The sequence below is a fragment of the Salmo trutta genome, chromosome 36 (assembly GCF_901001165.1).
Source record: "Salmo trutta chromosome 36, fSalTru1.1, whole genome shotgun sequence".
Lineage (NCBI taxonomy): Eukaryota > Metazoa > Chordata > Actinopteri > Salmoniformes > Salmonidae > Salmo > Salmo trutta.
This window is the reverse complement of record NC_042992.1, coordinates 22,654,082-22,677,494: the sequence shown is the minus strand read 5'-3', so window position 1 is coordinate 22,677,494 and position 23,413 is coordinate 22,654,082. Positions and strand designations below refer to the sequence as shown.

The 23,413-nt window shown below is 42.5% G+C and overlaps 1 protein-coding gene across 1 annotated transcript in view; it reads right to left on the bottom strand.

Annotated features, from left to right (window-relative positions):
- Positions 1-4,399: 4,399 nt before the first annotated feature.
- LOC115175663 (neurexophilin-1-like) overlaps positions 4,400-23,413 on the bottom strand; it is a 48,779-nt gene continuing 29,765 nt past the window's right edge. Inside the window, exon 2 of the mRNA XM_029735074.1 lies at positions 4,400-6,614. Coding sequence (XP_029590934.1) covers positions 5,859-6,614 — 756 coding nt within the window. The 3' untranslated portion in view covers positions 4,400-5,858. The remainder of the gene's footprint in view (positions 6,615-23,413) is intronic.

Genomic DNA, 23,413 nt, shown 5'->3' with positions numbered 1-23,413 from the left:
GGATCACCACCTCAAGCTGAACCTCGGCAAGACGGAGCAGCTCTTCCTCCCGGGGAAGGACTGCCCGTTCCATGATCTCGCCATCACGGTTGACAACTCCATTGTGTCCTCCTCCCAGAGTGCTAAGAGCCTTGGCGTGACCCTGGACAACACCCTGTTGTTCTCCGCTAACATCAAGGCGGTGACCCGATCCTGTAGGTACATGCTCTACAACATTCGCAGAGTACGACCCTGCCTCACACAGGAAGCGGCGCAGGTCCTAATCCAGGCACTTGTCATCTCCCGTCTGGATTACTGCAACTCGCTGTTGGCGGGGCTCCTGTGCCATTAAACCCCTACAACTCATCCAGAATGCCGCAACCCGTCTGGTGTTCAACCTTCCCAAGTTCTCTCACGTCACCCCGCTCCTCCGCACACTCCACTGGCTTCCAGTTGAAGCTCACATCTGCTACAAGAACATGGTGCTTGCCTACGGAGCTGTGAGGGGAACGGCACCTCCGTACCTTCAGGCTCTGATCAGTCCCTACACCCAAAGAAGGGCACTGCGTTCATCCACCTCTGGCCTGCTCGCCTCCCTACCTCTGCGGAAGCACAGTTCCCGCTCAGCCCAGTCAAAACTGTTCGCTGCTCTGGCACCCCAATGGTGGAACAAGCTCCCTCACGACGCCAGGACAGCGGAGTCAATCACCACCTTCCGGAGACACCTGAAACCCCACCTCTTTAAGGAATACCTGGGATAGGATTAAGTAATCCTTCTAACCCTCCCCTCCTACCCTCCCCCCCAAAAAAGATATAGATGTACTATTGTAAAGTGGTTGTTCCACTGGATATCATATGGTGAATGCACCAATTTGTAAGTCGCTCTGGATAAGAGCGTCTGCTAAATGACGTAAATGTAAATGTAAAACCAGTCTAACTGAATATGGATGTTGTGTTGGTTGAATGTTCTAGGCAAGTTCCAGAATGTTCTTCAGCTGGTGAACCTCTTCTTGTGTTGGGTAATGGCAGCTGGTTTAGTAAGCTTTGGCGCTGTGGCGATGTTGACAGGGATGTTGGATTTGGGGGGCTGAGATTTTGTCTCCTCGTAGACAACTGTCTGGTCCATTCTGCACTCCACAGCCAGGTGGACAAGCTTCTCATACACTTTCTTCACCACCCACTGCTTTGACTTCTTGCAGAAGATGTGTATGAGCACCTACAGTTGTGCTGTTGAGTGGACAAGCACTGCCACCAATGGAGGAAATAGGCTAGAAGAGTATACTAACAATCCCTGTCCAGGCAAGTTCCAGGCCAAGGAACTGACTGCAAGGGTGTGGAAAGTTTGAGGAGCAGTTGTCTTGTAGACAGTTTAGTGCATTGGTTATTTTGTTTTCTCAAGAGGGGTCTACAGGCTCTGTACCACTAAAGCTGGTGTCCAGGTCATCGTCATCATCAGTAGGATTAGTCTGTAGGACACAGTAGTCATTGATTAGCCAACATTTTACTACTTAGCCCCCATCAATGCACACTCAAACAACATACTATATCCACCCACCCCCTCGTCAAAAGATCATGCATGCTAACCTTCACACACTATGCTGACCCCCAACAGACACCAATCAGTTACCCACACCATCCCCTCCTTACTAATACCTCATTTTCTCAAATTTAGAATTCAAGCCTTGCATGCCCAATCAACTAAGACTCCATAATACAGAGAAAACTACAGTAGAGGTTGTAGCCTACTTGTAAACACAGAAGACACGGACCATGTTTAGCTCCACTGTTTATTTGCTCATCTTGGAGTCATGGAAAGATGTATTAGATTTTTGGTGACTTACACGAGTTCCTCATGCTAAGCTTGATATTGATGCCTCTGCAGATGTTGATGGGATTGGACTCTAAATAGAACACAGTCACGTTAGTCTCTGCGGTAGTTAGTTAGCTAGTTAGCTAACAGTTAGCTAATGTAACCTAACTAGGCTTGCTTGCAAAGTTACCAATCACAACGCCAGATAGCAGTTGCCTAATTACATTGATATGCTTTGGAATGTTTAGCCAGCGTATTATAAAAGCTAGCTAGCTAGATTTTGATAAAGAAATGTATTTCGCTAGCTAGTTTGTGAAAGGGGGATTGCTAGTCAGTTGTACAACTGAATGCATTCAACTGAAATGTGTCTTCCGTATTTAACCCAACCCCTCTGAATCAGAGCGGTGCAGGGGGCTGCCTTAATCAATATCCATGTCGGGAACAGTGGGTTAATTGCCTTGCCCAGAAAGACAGATTTTTGCCTTGTCAGTGTAACCGATGTGAAATGGCTAGTTAGTTAGCGGTGGTGCGCGCTAATAGCGTTTCAATCAGTGACGTCACTCGCTCTGAGACCTGAAGTGGTTGTTCCCCTTGTGTTGCAAGGGCCGCGGCTTTTGTCGCGCTATGGGTAACGATGCTTCGTGAGGTGTCAGTTGTTGATGTGTGCAAGGGTCCCTGGTTCGAGCCCGGGTTGGGGCGAAGAGAGGGACGGAACCTACACTGTTACATTGGTGCCGTGACCCGGATCATTGGTTGCTGCGGAAAAGGAGGAGGTCAAAGGGGGGGTGAGTGTAACCGATGTGAAATGGCTAGTTAGTTAGCGGTGGTGCGCGCTAATAGCGTTTCAATCAGTGACGTCACTCGCTCTGAGACCTGAAGTGGTTGTTCCCCTTGAGGTGTCAGTTGTTGATGTGCGCAAGGGTCCCTGGTTCGAGCCTGGGTTGGGGCGAAGAGAGGGACGGAACCTACACTGTTACATCAGCTCGGGGATTTGACCCAGCATACTTTCGGCTACAGGCCCAACGCTCCTACTCGCCAGGCTACCTGCTGCCCTGATAATGTTAGCTACGTTTCCTCAGACCTGTTTTCTGCTGCGCTGATGTTGGCTGATCGGATAGCATGCTCTTTGAAGTGAAAGGGAAAATCGATAGAATAGGATCACTTTTCAACGTTTGATGACATGGCAACCTCATCAGTCGAGAATTCGGTTCCGTTTCGAAATCCTCTGACTACAGACATTTTGATTTCTCACACCTCCATGGGACGGTCCTCCACGTCCTGAAATCGCTATGAATTCTGGATATTGTTGTTTGCTTACAAAGTATCTTGATTGCCTCTTTCTACCCCAGAGATACAGAAACGCTCATATATGTCATACAAAAATTCTAAATTTGTATGACATATATGTTAATAACATATTAAATGGACATATATAGTGAAATAGAGCAGAGGTGACATTTCCCTTTAATATTGTCTCGATTAGGCTGGTCAGATAAATTCAACCAGAATCTTATCTTGCCGATAAAGATATTGGCTGTATACATACATATGTAGACACACTATTCCTTGTGGAGCAATTTGTCTGTAATACAGTGTGTTTGAGTGTATACGTTCAAAACATATGCCAAATATCACACATTAGAGTACATCCCTGTAGACTTGTTAAAAGTGAATAATTCAGGACTAAACTTTAGGAGGCCTACTCCTTAATGAGGCCGGCTGTAAAAGCACCCTGCAGACAGCCGATGAACACACAAACCTGGCACACACTTTAATTACTGATAAATTGTGAGCCAGATAAACGCAGCGAGGAGCGGATTTCTCCTCCAGAGGGTTCTAATCGCTGTAAAGCCGAGTGCTGATCCTAACTGCCGACTACGAGGCTTCCATGGCAGGTGCCACTGCACTGAGGAGTCCCACAACAGACGCTGCTATCTGCTATTGACTCCAAACGGCACTCACTCACAATCTCCTCAATCTCTCTCACAGGGACTGGAACACAACTTGGCTTCCATGCACAACTTCTCTCTGTAGACTATAAGGAAAACATGGTATCAGAGATCAGAGGGACTCTGGGAAGAATTGAAGCTTAAATTCAGGAAGTATAGAGCTTACTATATATGTATTGTATGGTCTTCTGATTGGTCTTGGTGTGAATTTGGATGAATGGTGTGATCAGTTTTGCTTTGATGAAGTTGGAAAAAGTTTGGTTCTTGTCTTGATCAGGAAGATCCAAGGCCTAATTCTAAGAAGTTCCGGAATTTATAGGCTCTATAAGGAATGGTAGATCAGGATAACATTTATTTTTATATATCTTATTAAAATGTTAGAGATTATGTGACATTATGATGCGCTAAGAAAAGCATGGAGCTCAGTTTGATCTGTATCTTTGGAGTGAGATTTGTGAATACTGAGGAAATCGATTAAATGTATACTATGCACTATTAGGTACAACATGTTGGAAGACTCAATTATGTTGAGAATAATTACTGTACATGCTTAAATGTCTGGCAATTGAGATATCCTTAATATCTATTGACCTTGAAATCCTACCATCATTGTCATCATTGAGACATGCATATAAAGAAATCACACTCAAGAACATTAAACTGATAAAACTTAGTGTTTTTATTCATATGTACACCTCTGTCCCATCGTTCCCCCATAAATAAATGTTTTAGTCATACAGTTGATGAGTACGTATAATATATTTAGACAGTTCTACAGCGTATGTATAGGGTAGCTGTTTTCAAGGATTCACGTCTACATCAGCAACATCAGTCTCTTTGTTTGAGGAACCAATAATGACTATTAATGGCAGAGAGAAAGGGAGAGTGAGAGAGTGAGAGAGTGAGAGAGTGAGTGAGTGAGTGAGTGAGTGAGTGAGCGAGCGAGAAAGAGAGAGAGTTTGTGGGAAGAGGGAGACAGCTTTATGGGGCATATACAGACACAGCTCAATTCGGGATAAACTATGTACAATACAAACCATTCATACAAATTAGGCTCTCTAAGACATAAAATTCATTACATTACATGTTTTATTAAGTCAATGACAATGAGCAAAGCCCCAAGTCAATCATAACTGAATATTAACAATAAACCTAATAAGGCTGTGATTTTCTAATAATAATCTGAGCCAAGATTTATACAGGGACACTCCAAACAAGCTGAAGAATGAACAGCATCATTTCTGAACATGTAAAATGCTTTATTTTATTTTTTTTATAAAACATGCCTGCGGGAGAAGCCTGCTCAATGCTAAGTCCGTCAGGCTGATGAGACCATCTCCACCTGATGCTTCGATTGCACACCGACACACTCCTCTTCTTCAGCTCTCTCGCCTCTGGGGTCGAAGGGTTTGGAAATGTGTGGGGATCTTGAAGGCCTTCAAGGATAAGAGGCTGGACTGTTATTTCTGAGAGAGCGGAATTGAACTGCTTTGAATGAAGAGTATTGCAGGTGCAAACAAAACACAGGATCCTGTATGTTGCAGTCCAATTGGTAGCTCACAAAAGTGAACTTTCATACAGAAAGTTGGCCCTAAGGGGCAAAGTAAGTAAGAAATACTAAAAGGAGAAAATCTAAGCATTTAGGAACAAACTGGACCAAGCAAATTAACATAAAAAAGTTGTTACAAACTAATAAGACTTAGATGAAATTTTGATTTTACTTAGTTACAAATGGAACTATCAACCTCAAATATGTACACGTTATGCATCTATGAAATCATTGATGGAATAAAGGTATGAAAACAATAAAACAAATGGATTATAATCAATATTATTTGTTTAGTCATAGTATTTGTATACTAATAACATAATAATTATAATTATAAAAATAATAATGGTTTTGTACAACATTTGAAAGAAAAAAATTACTGCCCCATAAATCTTTACTTTCTGTATTGTCATCAAAAGACTTCATTTCATAAATAGGTAATTAATTCATTTTACACATTCTTTTATGTTCAGAACATTACAGCTAACATATATTTCTCTGGGTGGGGAAAAAGAAGAAGCCCCACTAAGTAACTTTCTGCTCCACATTGGGGTTGTTGTTGTGGGAGTGGTCAGCCAGAGGGGAAGTAGGGAGTTTCACTGTGGTAGTTGTAGTCCGGACAGACTTTCTGCACCAGCTTGTAGTCAGTGCTGTAGAAGGAGATGTAGATGCAGATTACTTTAAATGGCTTGGAACAGAGCCAGGAGACGTGGCTCTGAGTCTGCTCCTGGTAACATGTCTTGGACGGGTCGAAGTTACACAGCGTGTTCCTGGCGCCCTTCTCCACTTTCTCGTACTCGATGCGGCAGTTGAAGGACTTGGAGTCCTTGGCGTCAATCACGGACTGCTGGGCTGCCACGTCGAACTCCACGATCTTTGTTGGCGGGACGAGACTCACAGACACGTTGCCCTGGCCTGTGGAGTTGTGTCTGAAGTAGACGCTGAAGGTTCCGTTGCCGTGGTCCACAATCTTCCCGGTGATGAGGAGGTTGAGCTTGACTGTCTTGATGTTGGAGTGGAAGTCTCCCCAGCCAAACATCTTCTTGAACTTGCCCGTCTTGACCATAGGCCGCCGTTTGGCTCTAGGTCTAGAATCCTGGAGGTCGGTGGAGTTCCTCAGCCAGTCCCAGAGGTCCTGCTCGGAGTAGGGCTCCGGGGTGTCGTAGCGCAGGTCCAGGGCTGTGGTGTTCTCTTTGCCATGGAGAGTCTGTGACAGCAACCTGCTGATTGACAGGTCCTTGCCGCTTTCTGTCCATATGTGTTTTAACGTCGACTTGGGGCTGCTCGACTTGAGGAGGTCTCCCTTGGAAGCATGTACACTTGTCACCTGAAACAAAGAGAGAAGAGGAGATACGTTTCAATACCTGGTTTGTCATACATTTAGAGGCTGTTGTTACAGGAGTCACGGTAGTACTTGAGACAATTAAACATTTCTCTAAACAGGCAAAGAGACACATCAGCAGATATTAATATCAGATTTGGGAAATATTGACTTCACATTCAGGCACAGCATAGCTTTCTACAAAACTGACCGATCAAAATGGATTCTAAAGTGGGGAGAGGAGATACTGGTAATCCACCTTCCAGCGATCTTCAATTTAAAAAAGTAGCAGACAGCCCCCATTTGGGAATTAGAATGTGAGAGACAGAACACAGCGATTTCTCTCTCTCTCTCTCTCTCTGTCTCTCTCTCTCTCTCTCTCTCATAGTAGAAGGGATTTCCACTTGGCTCCCCCAGATAGATAAATGCAGTGGCTATTCAGTGAATAAAGACCAGACTATTAAGCACAGAGCGCTGCTTGGATTGATGATTGATGAACCTCCAGGTTTTCACCATTTAGCCACGATGAGCGGAATTAGGTTCATTCAGGACCCGGCGGCGGAAAGTGACATTGATTGGCTGATTTCTACTGTAAGACATGACAGCAGATCTGTCTTGCCCAGGGTTTTTGCATTTTGTGGGCCGAGGCCCTCCGGGGTCGATATGTAGAAAATAAGGTTTCGCTACCAATAAGTTTGCCCTTTGGACATGAATGTACTTCCTCCCTACAGACAGGTTTAAACATATCGTTGTGTAGGGGGAAAATATGCCTATATGGTTCCCGTAAGGCACTTGGTGTAGAGAAAAAAAAAGAAACAAAATCAAAATGTTGAATGACCTGGGGTGTTTTGAATTGCACATTAAAAGCCATTTGATCCTAGCTTGGATTAGAGTAGAACATTATCATATAATTTCTGTAGGAAGCGTTCTTTGCGCACTGGCCAGAAGTAGGATCTTAACTTGAGCCAGTTTGCTACAACAGGAAAATAATCCTGCAGCAACAGGAAATGTGAATAATTATGTGGATTATAATGAATAATTATAGTAGTTACAGGTGACATTTTACAACCTCTATTTTAGCCTCGTTTCTATTGGCCACAGGGTCATGGGTACAGTATGTCCACTCTGAACCTGCGTATGAAGAATAGCCTTAAGCCCTGACTGCTTGAAATACAAAATTCATTAGTTCCCATTAAACTACATATTGCTACTAAACATACACAGTTTCATTGATTACATAAGGAGATTACAATACAAAGGTATTGATCAGAAATCTTCTCTGCATCTGGTTTAAGTCAATGGAAATGTTTACAGATTAACTGAGATAAAATATGAAGGAAGATTAGCTTACTCAACAGGGCCGAATACATGGATATGGATTAAGGCAGCCCCCCGCACCTCTCTGATTCAGAGGGGTTGGGTTAAATGCGGAAGACACATTTCAGTTGAATGCATTCAGTTGTTCAACTGACTAGGTCTCCCCCTTTCCCTTTCCTTTCCCTTTAATAGCATATGCAATAATGTGTATTTTTTTGTTGTTGAGCTCATTCATTTGCATGATGTGATTGCACTCTAAAATGTGGATATTTATCCATACTTACTGTTTGTCCATTGTCCTCTACAGACAGTCACAGCACAATATACACACACACACGTTGATCTACGAAGCTTTGGGCCCACGGCCAGTTTATTTGACTTCATCATCCAGCATGCTTTGGGCCTTGGGCCAATGTGTTTGACTCCATTTTCCAGCATGCTTTGGGCCATGGGCCAGTCTGTCTGCTGAGGCTCAGTGCTGCCAGATGGGTAGTTTACCTTGGGGGACGGACGGTACATCTGGTAAACATGGACAGCACTCTGGCCAGCAGAGGCCTGAGCCTCACAGCTGACTATAGGCCAGGCTCAGACAGATGGCTTCCCCTGGGCCTAGGCTATAGGTATAGGGAGATGGCTGGGTCAGAGAGAGCTGTACATGCTCTATGTGTTCAGGATGTAAGTCATTACACAACGCAACAGCAGTCCACACTGTGGTTCATCAATCATCAACAGCAGATGCTATGGAAAGACACACACATACATGTACGCACACATGAACCCATAAATGCACAAACACACACACACAAACACACATACGCACTATAGCAGGATACCATTTGACCCAAGCAGCAAGAGGACTAATGTGCACCTAGAGTGGCTGGTTGACCTCCACTCCAGGTCACAACACTGTTAATCTGTCTCTACTGCAAGCTAGCTGATACCCATCACAACTCAGCTAGCTGATAACCATCACAACTCAGCTACCTGATAACCATTAAAACTCAGCTACCCGATAACCATCACAACTCAGCTACCTGATAACCATCACATCTCAGCTACCCGATACCCATCACATCTCAGCTACCCGATACCCCTCACATCTCAGCTACCCGATACCCATCACAACTCAGCTACCTGTTAACCATCACAACTCAGCTACCCGATACCCATCACAACTCAGCTACCTGATACCCATCACATCTCAGCTACCTGATACCCATCACATCTCAGCTAGCTGATACCCATCACATCTCAGCTAGCTGATAACCATCACATCTCAGCTACCCGATAACCATCACATCTCAGCTACCCGATAACCATCACATCTCAGCTACCCGATAACCATCACATCTCAGCTACCCGATACCCATCACAACTCAGCTACCCGATACCCATCACATCTCAGCTACCCGATACCCATCACATCTCAGCTACCCGATACCCATCACATCTCAGCCTCCTTGATAACCATCACAACTCAGCTACCTGATAACCATCACAACTCAGCTAGCTGATACCCATCACATCTCAGCTACCTGATACCCATCACATCTCAGCTACCTGATACCCATCACATCTCAGCTACCTGATACCATCACATCTCATCTACCTGATAACCATCACATCTCAGCTACCCGATAACCATCACATCTCAGCTACCCGATAACCATCACATCTCAGCTACCCGATACCCTCACATCTCAGCTAGCCAATAATCCTCACATCTCAGCTACCTGATACCCATCACATCTCAGCTACCTGATAACCATCACATCTCAGCTACCTGATACCATCACATCTCAGCTACCTGATACCCATCACATCTCAGCTACCTGATACCCATCACATCTCAGCTACCTGATACCCATCACAACTCAGCCTCCTTGATAACCATCACATCTCAGCTACCTGTTAACCATCACATCTCAGCTACCTGATACCCATCACATCTCAGCTACCCGATACCCATCACATCTCAGCCTCCTTGATAACCATCACAACTCAGCTACTTGTTAACCATCACAACTCAGCTACCTGATAACCATCACAACTCAGCTAGCTGATACCCATCACATCTCAGCTACCTGATACCCATCACATCTCAGCTACCTGATACCCATCACATCTCAGCTACCCGATACCCATCACATCTCAGCTACCTGATACCCATCACATCTCAGCTACCTGATACCCATCACATCTCAGCTACCTGATACCCATCACATCTCAGCTACCTGATACCCATCACATCTCAGCTACCTGATACCCATCACAACTCATCTCTGAATGGACTGCTGTCACCAATGACATGCCAAAATCCCCTCACACATAATTTAGTGGTGATTCTGAAATAGCACCCTATTTCCTATATGCAGTTGGGCGCTTGTTTTGCCCAGCCAAACCCACTACATAGAGGTCTGGTCAAAAGTATTGCACTATAAAGGTAATAGGGTCCAGAAGATATGATGGAGTGGAAGTTTTTCTTCAACTAATAGCAAACAGAGAACGCCAATAGAAAGCAGCATAGTCCAAACTTATCCATTCATTAAGAGTTTGAGAACAAAATGGATGACTTATAAATGGTTACAACTGATGCAGTCTAAAGATATACAAAGCTGCAATATGTAACTTTTTGGCGACCCGACCAAAGTCACATAGAATGTGAGTTCTAGATCTGTCATTCTCATTGAAAGCAAGTCTAAGAAGCGATAGTTCTATGTGCTTCACATACACTAAAATTAGGCAAACTATTCGAATTTTAACAACCAGGAAATGGCGGAGTGATTTCTGCATATTGCACCTTTAACTACAACAGCAATCTATAGCTCCTTAGGCTGGTAAACCAATATTTACTGTCCTTTAGCGATGGCATACTGTTTTCATCTATGGAATATTGAAAGTCTTTACAGTGCTGTGATGCTACAGTATATATTCTAATAAAGAGAACATTGATTGTGTGGCTATAGTTTAAGTACCGTATCGATCTGTTTAAACAAATGGAGACATGGTCTAAGACTTAATGCAAACACCACAGATAGGGGTGACAACATGTCAGTCTTTAGTCTTACAGATAAACACACCCCTTATTAACACCCCCTGAAATCAATATTCAGAGCCTCTTACCAATATCTTCAATTAAAACAAAATGCAGGGGAAAACAGAGGTTGGTTCAACCTACAGTACATAATGCCAGGGGAAATATTGCGCCTCGTGACCTCACTTTAGGATGTGCATGTTAATGATGAGCATGAGAGAAGACTATATGATCAAATGAAACTATCAAAATGTAATAATTAACATGATTATAATTATTATTGTCACATCTGAGTACTGATTAGTAGAAATCAAGGTTTCGCTAGGCGTAAGTGCATTAACAGAACATTAACCATAGTTTGAGCTATGACTCACCACAGTACATTAAAGAGTTTCATACTTGAATAACATGACATGATATCACACATATAAAGTTGTCCTACTTAAGGTCTGCCAAAAAAAGTGAAGGTATTACTCGTACTTAACATATACCACAATGAAACTTTACAATGAAATTATATGGTTTATATTTTTCACACAACACACATTTCATACTGTTAAAAAACAACCTTCTACTTAGCCTATTGGACGCCTGAGTTGATGTTAAAATTAGAAAATCGAATATAGTCTTCTTTTGCAAAAGAGAGTCTACTAAAGATTGTAGAAGAGATGAGCTTCCTACGTTCTACTTAGCTCTTATTGAAAACCTCCAATCATATCCATGGTAAAGAAACTGCAAAGCTTTTCCTGAGATGTAATTCTAGAAGGAAGAATGAAGGCCGGCAGACTATAATGGGTTGAATGAAAATAGCCCTCATGAAAGACAATGGAGAAAGGGCACAGAAATAGAGGGAGAGTCGACAGTTCTATAAGGAGAGAGGAGGAAAGACAGCGGAGGAGTGACCCTGGGCATACATACAGTTAACCTCCAATTGAGTAAAGTATTATCAGCGAGAGTATAGAATCTTCCTTTAGTATTGATTGGCCAGCTGTAACTAATAAGAAACGGGACCTTCACAAGACAATACTCATAGCTAGCCACATCCCTTGCATCCACTGTATGCATAAATATTTCCTCTGAACATTTTTTTTTTTGTATTTGTTTTTGGTCAATGATGAATTTTTTTGTCATACTTGAATGCAATGGAGAATGTGTTGAAGCTATTGCTCTTTCTTACAAAACAACAACAACACTCTGTTTTCTTTTGAATCAATATCACTATTGCCAACCTCCTCAAATATATTATTTTTGCTATATATTCAGTCAGAACCCATTCAACAAGGGCATCATTAGCTGACAGTCCCCGATTTCAGGCACTAAACTTTAAAAAAACAACATTTTATTTAAGTTTTATTGATTTTATCAAACACTATACATCCGACCGTATGTTGGCTCATACAGTTTGGATCCTGTCCTCTATTCCCCTACTATAAGTACAGGGCCGTAAAACAGAAGCATCACTAACATGACTACTCAGTATGCTTGCCTTGGGCTGAAACCATTGGTGCTGGAGAGCATAGCCGGCCCTGCAGAGAGCAAGACAGCTGTTAAGCAGTGCTGTAATATCACATTGTGACCATGCACTAGAACTGCCTAATGGTCTTGTAAGAAGGCTGTTAGATGCACAATTAAAGCAGACTCTTCTTATTGTGTATGTGCCTGTGTGTGTGTGCGTGCATGCGTGTGTGTGTGCATGCGTGTGTGTGTGTGTGGATGAGAGAATGTGTGTGTGTGTGTGTGTGTGTGTGTGTGTGTGTGTGTGTGTGTGTGTGTGTGTGTGTGTGTGTGTGTGTGTGTGTGTGTGTGTGTGTGTGTGTGTATTTGTAAAATGACCATAGGCTCCCTGTGGCATCGGTAAGTAGGTAATGTGACAGAAAAGCACAGACCCAGACACACAGTAAAGGAAGTGGAGCAGAGACCAGCGTTTTAAGGTGATCAGGGGCCTGGAGCTCCAACCAACCAAGCAACCACACTCTAAAAGGACATTTACAACCTGTTTGTTCCCTACCACCATTGTTGTGCTCTATGTTGGTATCTATAACAAATATATGAACACAAAAGTGGCATTTGCTGTGAGCTTTTAAATGTAATCAGCGAGTGCTTGTGTGACTGGCGCACGTTGTCTTGCTCTCCTCCCTACTGCAGCAAAAAGGCACCATAGCACAGCAAATGTTCATTGCGTTGTCCGTGCTGAAGCTACAACATCATTTCAGCCATTTTGTTTCTTACTGAACATTTCTGTTACCGATATCCCTAATTTGTTGAGGAAAAACATACCCTATTTCCTAAACCCTTGCTCTCTTTACGTGAACCATGTCAGCATCACATGCATGTGAACAATATGGCCTGAGCTATAGCCTATCATAATGAAGTCAATAAAATGGTTATAACAAACTCCATACATATTAATGTCAACACCAAAATGGATGCGGAGGAGGAGAAAAAGAAACTGGAAACGGGTGAATGTTTACTGGTTGCTCAGGAGGGAAAGGGATCTGTGGAAGACATTTGACTTAGTTGTGGAAACTACTGGAGATCCAGAAAAAGGCGGGTATAATAGCAAGCGTTAGGTGAGTATTATGTGTGCAAATAGTTTCTCTTAGATTACAATATTATAATTTTGTCTGAACATTTGGAACAGTGTAAACAATTAAGTGATATTGCCAGAGAAGCAGGTGTTTGGAGGATATATTGGCACGGGTGTTGTTAGGCCCGAAAACCGGCTTCAAGGGCATTATCACTTTAATACAACGGGTTACCGTTGTATTAAAATAAACTTAATATTCAAATAAACATTATTTTGATGAATTTATTCATACGATTTCATCCTTCCACAAGATAGTCACCACACAAATCTAAGGTTGCTACCCAAGCCGGCTGGTCGTTCATTCTATCAGTTCGGTTGCCAGAGACGCGACCCAGTTGTTAACTATCTTAGTTCTGTATCTATGGACACAACCCAGTCGTTCATTCTAAATGTTACATTACCATACTGGATGGCAACGTTCTTATCCCTTGCTTGCTAGCTAGCCAAATACGGATAACTTACTATCACATCAAACAGTGCAGCCAAAGTAGCTACATTTGCATTTGTTTAAGCTGTTTTCTAGTGACATTTATTTGGATACATCCGTAACAATGAACTAATGATGTACGATTTCGCCTGGCATAGAAAATGTGCTCTCACATCAGAACACTGTTGTTCAGAGGAGCTAGCCAACAACACAGCTAACACAATCACTTAAAACAGAAGCTGGAAAGACTGCAAACTAGCTACATTTCGTTTCATTTTACCTGTTTTCTATTGACATTTCTTTGTATATATATAAATAAAAATGATGCCAGCTGATTCATGATTTCGACTGGCTGAGAAACACTGCCTGCCTGTCTGTCTCGTCTCGACTCCCGACACATTCATTATTATGGGACAGCTGGAGATCGAATTTCAATATTGAAACAATGTTGCAAATGTCAGAGAAACAGACAGCAAGGTTTATACAAATCTCCGCTGTTAAAAACCAAATGCTAGTCTAAAAGAAATGGGAGATAATGTCTAAATGTTTTTTATAGTGGAGATCAAGTTGATAAATTGACTGGCTGGGTTGATGAGACAGTGGATTGCGCATTGAGATGGAACAGAGTAAATAGGCATTTCAACGTCATAGCCTTGTGGTAACTTGTGGAATAGACACCGGTTGGAATGCGGTTTTAACCAATCAGCATCCAGGATTAGACCCACCCGTTCGTATAACACTAAATAAATAAGTTTCCCAGAGCATTGACATCACCAGACCCAGGCTTTCGGGGCACTGAATCCCTGCTGGGTTGATGTAAAACAAACTAGGCTACACTGCATTACACACTGCAATGAATACTCCAATCATGAGCCCTGGCCTTCCCTGCCTTTTTAGTGCTGCTTAAAACCAGCATTTCTGTGTACGGTGGCACTTTAGGAGGTGGAGTCAAAGTGGTTTTCCAAAGTCATTTTTGATTCGTCCAAAGAAATGTTAATTCTCTGAGGGAGAGAGTGCAAAGATGAGAAGGACGTTGGTAACCTTCATTAGCTTGCCACTACTATAGCACATTTTGTTAGCCCATGATGATGTTATTCAGAGTTACTGAACTCACACTAAGCCAGATTCGAGTAACTTACATTTCAACAAGTTGACTCAAAAGCTGCACTGACAGATAAGGTAAAATACTAACTAACGTTAGGGACTACCCAGTCTAGCTATCAGTGCTGCTGACATTAGCTATCTAGTACATTTTATGAGCAGGATTTTGACAGTAATTGATTAGCTATCTAGACACTGAATCCGACTGCTGGAACTCAGTTCACCACCCGACAAGTATCACTAACTAACCAATTACTGTCTAACCAAGTACTGTCCAAATATGCAAAAAACATTGCTAATAAAGCTAGCTACCTAATTTAAGGCTAACATGACGTTAGCTACTTTTGTTAACATCAGCTCAATTACAGTAGCTAGCTACTGTATCTGTATAAAAAACAAAGCTTGATAGCTGAGTTAACATTTTTTCCAATTTATACAATGCCTTGAAAAAGTATTCATCCCCCTTGGCATTTTTTCTATTTTGTTGCATTACAACCTGTAATTTAATTTCATGTAATGGACATACACAAAATTGGTGAAGTGAAATGAAAAAAAAAAAATTGTTAAAAAAAAAAAAAAAATGTGGTGCATGCATATGTATTCACCCCCTTTGCTATGAAGCCCTTAAATGAGATCTGGTGCAACCAATTACCTTCAGAAGTCACATAATTAGTTAAATTAAGTCCACCTGTGTGCAATCTAAGTGTCACATGATCTCAGTATATATACACCTGTCTGAAAAGCCCCAGAGTCTGCAACACCACTAAGCAAGGGGCACCACCAAGCAAGTGGCACCATGAACACCAAAGAGCTCTCCAAACAGGTCAAGGACAAAGTTGTGGAGAAGTACAGATTAGGGTTGGGTTATAAAACAATATCAGAAACGTTGAACATCCCACGGTGCACCATCAAATCCATTATTAAAAAATGGAAAGAAAATGGGACCACAACAAACCTGCCAAGAGGGCCGCCCACCAAAATTCACGGACCAGGCAAGGAGGGCATTAATCAGAGAGGCAACAAAGAGACCAAAGGTAACCCTGAAGGAGCTGCAAAGCTTCACAGCGGAGATTGGAGTATCTGTCCATAGCACCACTTTAAGCTGTACACTCCACAGAGCTGGGCTTTACAGAAGAGAAAAAAATAAGCAAACACGTTTGGTGTTCGCCAAAAGGCAGGTGGGAGACTCCCCAAACATATGGAAGGAGATACTCTGGTCAGATGAGAATAGAATTGAGCTTTTTGGCCATCAAGGAAAACGTTATATCTGGCGCAAACCCAACACCTCACATCACCCCGAGAACACCAACCCCACAGTAAAGCATGGTGGTGGCAGCATCATGCTGTGGGGATGTTTTTCATCTGCAGGGACTGGGAAACTGGTCAGAATTGAAGGAATGATGGATGGTGCTAAATACAGAGATATTCTTGAGGGAAACCTGCTTCAGTCTACCAGAGAGTAGAGATTGGGACGGAAGTTCACCTTCCAGCAGGACAATGACCCTAAGCATACTGCTAAAGCAACACTCAAGTGGTTTAAGGAGAAACATTTAAATGTCTTGGAATGGCCTAGTCAAAGCCCAGACCTCAATTCAATTGAGAATCTGTGGTATGACTTAAGGATTGCTGTCCACCAGCAGAACCAATCCAACTTGAAGGAGATGGAGAAGTTTTGCCTTGAAGAATGGGCAAAAATCCCAGTGGCTAGATGTGCCAAGCTTATAGAGACATACCCCAAGAGACTTGCAGCTGTAATTGCTGCAAAAGGTGGCTCTATAAAGTATTGACTTCGGGGGGTTGAATAGTTATGCATGCTCAAGTTCTGTTATTTTGTCTTAATTCTTGTTTGTTTCACAATAAAAAATATTTTGCATCTTCAAAGTGGTAGGCATGTTGTGTAAATCAAATGATACAACCCCCCCCCCCCCCCCAAAAAAACATTTTAATTCCAGGTTGTAAGGTAACAAAATAGGAAACATGCCAAAGGGGGTGAATACTTTCACAAGCCACTGTATAAGATGGAATTTATTATTGAGGAAGAGGGCGAGAGATGCAGCTCAGCAAACACAGAGACGGTTGTTGTATTTGCAGGAGTAAGTGAATCGATTTTGTGTGTGTTTACAATACAATTATGTAGCAAGTACAGTGAGGGAAAAAAGTATTTGAACCCCTGCTGATTTTGTACATTTGCCCACTGACAAAGAAATGATCAGTCTATCATTTTAATGGTAGGTTTATTTGAACAGTGAGAGACAGAGTAACAACAAAATAATCCTGAGAAACGCATGTCAAAAATGTTATAAATTGATTTGCATTTTAATGAGGGAAATAAGTATTTGACCCCCTCTCAATCAGAAAGATTTCTGGCTCCCAGGTGTCTTTTATACAGGTAACGAGCTGAGATTAGGAGCACACTCTTAAAGGGAGTGCTCCTAATCTCAGTTTGTTACCTGTATAAAAGACACCTGTCCACAGAAGCAATCAATCAATCAGATTACAAACTCTCCACCATGGCCAAGACCAAAGAGCTCTCCAAGGATGTCAGGGACATGATTGTAGACCTACACAAGGCTGGAATGGGCTACAAGACCATCGCCAAGCAGTTTGGTGAGAAGGTAACAACAGCTGGTGCGATTATTCGCAAATGGAAGAAACACAAAAGAACTGTCAATCTACCTCGGCCTGGGGCTCCATGCAGGATCTCACCTCGTGGAGTTGCAATGATCATGAGAACGGTGAGGAATCAGCCCAGGACTACACGGGGGGGGGGGGGGGGGGGGGGGGGTCTTGTCAATGATCTCAAGGCAGCTGGGACCATAGTCACCAAGAACACAATTGGTAACACACTACGCCGTGAAGGACTGAAATCCTGCAGCACCCGCAAGGTCCCCCTGCTCAAGAAAGCACATATACATGCCCGTCTGAAGTTTGCCAATGAACATCTGAATGATTCAGAGGACAACTGGGTGAAAGTGTTGTGGTCAGATGAGACCAAAATGGAGCTCTTTGGCATCAACTCAACTCGCCGTGTTTGGAGGAGGAGGAATGCTGCCTATGACCCCAAGAACACCATCCTCACCGTCAAACATGGAGGTGGAAACATTATGCTTTGGGGGTGTTTTTCTGCTAAGGGGACAGGACAACTTCACCACATCAAAGGGATGATGGACGAGGCCATGTACCGTCAAATCTTGGGTGAGAACCTCCTTCCCTCAGCCATGGCATTGAAAATGGGTCGTAGATGGGTATTCCAGCATGACAATGACCCAAAACACACGGCCAAGGCAACAAAGGAGTGGCTCAAGAAGAAGCACATTATGGTCCTGGAGTGGCCTTGCCAGTCTCCAGACCTTAATCCCATAAAAAAAATCTGTGGAGGGAGATGAAGGTTCGAGTTGCCAAACGTCAGCCTCGAAACCTTAATGACATGGAGAAGATCTGCAAAGAGGAGTGGGACAAAATCCCTCCTGAGATGTGTGCAAACCTGGTGGCCAACTACAAGAAACATCTGACCTCTGTGATTGCCAACAAGGGTTTTGCCACCAAGTACTAAGTCATGTTTTGCAGAGGGGTCAAATACTTATTTCCCTCATTAAAATGCAAATCATTTTAAAACATTTTTGACATGCGTTTTTCTGGATTTTTGTTGTTGTTATTCTGTCTCTCACTGTTCAAATAAACCTACAATTAAAATGATAGACTGATCATTTCTTTGTCAGTCGGCAAACGTACAAAATCAGCAGGGGATCAAATACTTTTTTCCCTCACTGTAGCTACATAGATGGGTTGGCTGACAATGTCACAAACGATTTGTGAGCTTCCATGGGGCAGAAGTCAGCCTGTTGTGATTCTGGATGGCCAGATTGATAACAAGAATGACAAACTGACATGTGGGGAATTGTAAGTGGCTCATTTCAGCATGTTTCATCATGTTATCGAATAAAATGTTAAAATCACATGTTATTTGTCACATACACATATTTAGCAGATGTTATTGCGGGTGTAGCGAAATGCTTGTGGTAAGGTGTTTACTCCCAGGTTCCTCATTGATACCATGTCTTGTTTTGAGGTGTTTTGACTGATTTCATGTCAATGCAAATATGGCAAAAATTCGCTAGCAGCTAACCAACAACTCTAACGATGTATTTGAGACAACAAGTGATTATTGTGCAAATGTATTTGTTTGCAATAAACATTGGAGACGAAATATAGCTTACATGTTGTCAACTACCTAAGCCAACCTCATCTGTTTTTCCCCATGGCTGCATGCATGTCAATTTTGCTGCTAAAGCGACAGAGAGAGAGAGAACACAGATATTGTGGTTAGTGAAGGGTAAGACAGTTGAATGTTAATCGGGCTTAAGATTGAGTGAACTGCTAGTAACATTAAGAAACAGAAATTATCCCAGATTTGACCTTTAGCTCAATGCATTATTTGCCTATTATGTGTGTGCACGCATATTGCCTCTGTATATTTGTCTGGTCAGAATACTCCATATTGCCTCTGTATATTTGTCTGTTCAGAATACTCCATATTGCTTCTGTATATTTGTCCATTCAGAATACTCCATATTGCCTCTGTATATTTGTCTGTTCAGAATACTCCATATTGCCTCTGTATATTTGTCTGTTCAGAATACTCCATATTGCTACGGCACTGATACTATGCCGTCTCTGTAATAATATAGGAGATCTAGGAAAGCAACATTTCAGAAAGCAAGGAAGAGAGGGGAGTGAGAGAGAGGAGCAGACAGGACAGAGACAGAACACAGGAGGACATAGAGAGAGACAAACGTCATATTCCTTTCAAGCCAGAGGAAGTAGTTCTTGCTAAACATTACCTCTCAAAAAGGAAAGATGCCACTTCTGACATGTCCTGTGTGTATAAACTGTTAGACCCTGATATGTTCCCATCACTGAAGACAATCATGCAGGCCGCGCTGACTATTCCAGTTAGCAGCTATGAGAGATCTTTCAGTGCATTAAGATGTCTACATGCCTGGCTTAGGAGCCCAATGACCAAGATAGAATGCATCATGACAATTGACAAAGATATACAGTTGAAGTCAGAAGTTTACATACACTTAGGTTAGAGTCATTAAAACACGTTTTTCAACCACTCCACACATTTCTTGTTAACAAACTATAGTTTTGGCAAGTCAGTTAGGACATCTATTTTGTGCATGACAAGTAATTTTTCCAACAATTGTTTACAGACAGATTATTTCACTGTATCACAATTCCAGTGGGTCAGAAGTTTACATACACTAAGTTGACTGTGCCTTTAAACAACTTGGAAAATTCCAGAAAATTATGTCATGGCATTAGAAGCTTCTGATAGGCTAATTGACATAATTTGTGTACCTGTGGATGTATTTCAAGGCCTACCTTCAAACCCAGCGCCTTTTGCTTTGCCTTTTGCTTGACATCATGGGAAAATCAAAAGTCAGCCAAGACCTCAGAAAAAAAATTGTAGACCTCCACAAGTCTGGTTCATCCTTGGGAGCAATTTCCAAATGCCTGAAGGTACCATGTTCATCTGTACAAACAATAGTACGCAAGTATAAACACCATGGGACCACGCAGCCGTCAAACCGCTCAGGAAGGAGACACGTTCTGTCTCTTAGAGATAAATGTACATTGGTGCGAAAAGTGCAAATCAATCCCAGAACAACAGCAAAGGACCTTGTGAAGATGCTGGAGAAACAGGTACAAAAGTGTCTATATCCACAGTAAAACGAGTCCTATATCGATGTAACCTGAAAGGCCGCCCAGCAAGGAAGAAGCCACCGCTCCAAAACCGCCATAAAAAGCCAGACTACGGTTTGCAACTGCACATGGGGACAAAGATCGTACTTTTTGGAGAAATGTCCTCTGGTCTGATGAAACAAAATTAGAACTGTTTTTGGCCATAATGACCATTGTTATGTTTGGAGGAAAAAGGGGGAGGCTTGCAAGCCAAAGAACACCATCACAACCGCGAGGCACGGGGTTGGCAGCATCATGTTGTGGGGGTGCTTTGCTGCAGGAGGGTCTGGTGCACTTCACAAAATAGATGGCATCATGAGGCAGGATAATTATGTTGATATATTGATTCAACATCTCAAGACATCAGTCAGGAAGTTAAAGCTTGGTCGCAAATGGGTCTTCCAAATGGACAATGACCCCAAGCATACTTCCAAAGGTGTGGCAAAATGGCTTAAGGACAACAAAGTCAAGGTATTGGAGTGGCCATCACAAAGGCCTGACCTCAGTTCCTATAGAAAATATGTGGGCAGAACTGAAAAAGCGTGTGCGAACAAGGAGGCCTACAAACCTGACTCAGTTACACCAGCTCTGTCAGGAGGAATGGGCCAAAATTCACCCAACTTATTGTGGGAAGCTTGTGGAAGGCTACCCGAAACATTTGACTCAAGTTAAACAATTTAAAGGCAATGCTTCCAAATACTAATTGAATGTATGTAAACTTCTGCCCTCTGGGAATGTGATACATTTACATTACATTTTAGTCATTTAGCAGATGCTCTTATCCAGAGCGACTTGCAGTAGTGAATGCATACATTTCATACATTTTTTCTCCGTACTGGTCCCCCGTGGGAATCAAACCCACAACCCTGGCATTTCAAACACCATGCTCTACCAACTGAGCCACTCAACTATTATTTTGACATTTCACATTCTTAAAATAAAGTGTTGATCCTAACTGACCTAAGACAGGCAATTTTTACTAGGATTAAATGTCAGGAATTGTGAAAATCTGAGTTTAAATGTATTTGGCTAAGGTGTATGTAAACCTCCGACATCAACATTCTAATTCTCTCTTTCTCTCTTTCTTTCTTTCTCTCTCTCTCTCGGAGGACCTGATATATATATATATATAAAGACTTTATTACAGCAGACTAAAAACAGTTGCATGCATTTATGAATTGCGGTTTATTTATTGTTTATGCTAATTATTATTCAAAGCTCCCTTTGTTATTTAATTTTAAAACTAAATTGCTTGATTGCATTTCAAAGCATGAATGTCTCCTATTCTGTCTGATGGCATGAACGAAAGAATGATTGACTGAGACAGCAGCCTATATATTGAATTATAAACTGGGTGGTTTGAGTCCTGAATGCTGATTGGCTGACAGCCGTGATATATCACACCATATACCACGGGTATGACAAAACATTTATTTTTACTGCTCTAATTACGTTCATAACCAGTTTATAATAGCAATAAGCCACCTCAGGGGTTTGTGGTATATGGCCAATATACCACGGCTAAGGGCTGTGTCCAGGCACTCCGCGATGCGTCGTGCATAAGAACAGCCCTTAGCCGTGGTATATTGGCCACATACGACACCCCCTCGTGCCTTATTGCTTAAATATAGGCTGAAGAAATGTACGGTATTAAGACTTAACAGGACGCGATCTTAGGCCTACAGCTCGATGGTGGTTATACAAGGCTAATATACAAAGCGTACTAATGATGATAAAATGACTTATTATTATAATGACGATTATGATAATTATAATAACAATAAGAAGGAGATCAAGAAAAAGGAGGCTATAGGAGCGAGAGCTGCGTGTGTATTATGTGTGACAAACAGCTGCTGTTAGATAAAATAATATTTGATTTATTAGTGTTGCACCATTATTTTTACAAAATATAATCATATACAATTTCAGTATCACATGTCTTAGAGTGATGGACTGTGCCATCTCCGTAGCCTCCGCAATGGATCAGTCCACTGAGACATGCGCAAATCAGACTGGTGTCTTGCGCACAATGAAAATACACTACGACTGCTCGAATAAAGAAATCTCGGTTGACCAACAGCCTATTGACCAAACAATCGACCAGTCGACTAAATGGGGTCATCCCTACTATCTTTCAAAGAACACTATGTGAGATTTTCCTGTATTTCCATTTCTATATAAAAGCCGGTCCCTATCTGGAGTAACAAACCGCCCTTGCTGTATCTGCCTGGCCGGTTCCCCTCTCTCCACTGGGATTCTCTGCCTCTAACCCTATTACAGGGGCTGAGTCACTGGCTTATTGGTGTTCTTCCATGCCATCCCTAGGTGGGGTGCGTCACTTGAGTGGGTTGAGTCACTGACGTGGTCTTCCTGCCTGGGTTGGCGCCCCCCCTTGGGTTGTGCCGTGGCGGAGATCTTTGTGGGCTATACTCGGCCTTGTCTCAGGATGGTAAGTTGGTGGTTGAAGATATCCCTCTAGTGGTGTGGGGGCTGTGCTTTGGCAAAGTGGGTGGGGTTATATCCTTCCTGTTTGGCCCTGTCCGGGGGTATCGTCGGATGGGGCCACAGAGTCTCCTGACCCCTCCTGTCTC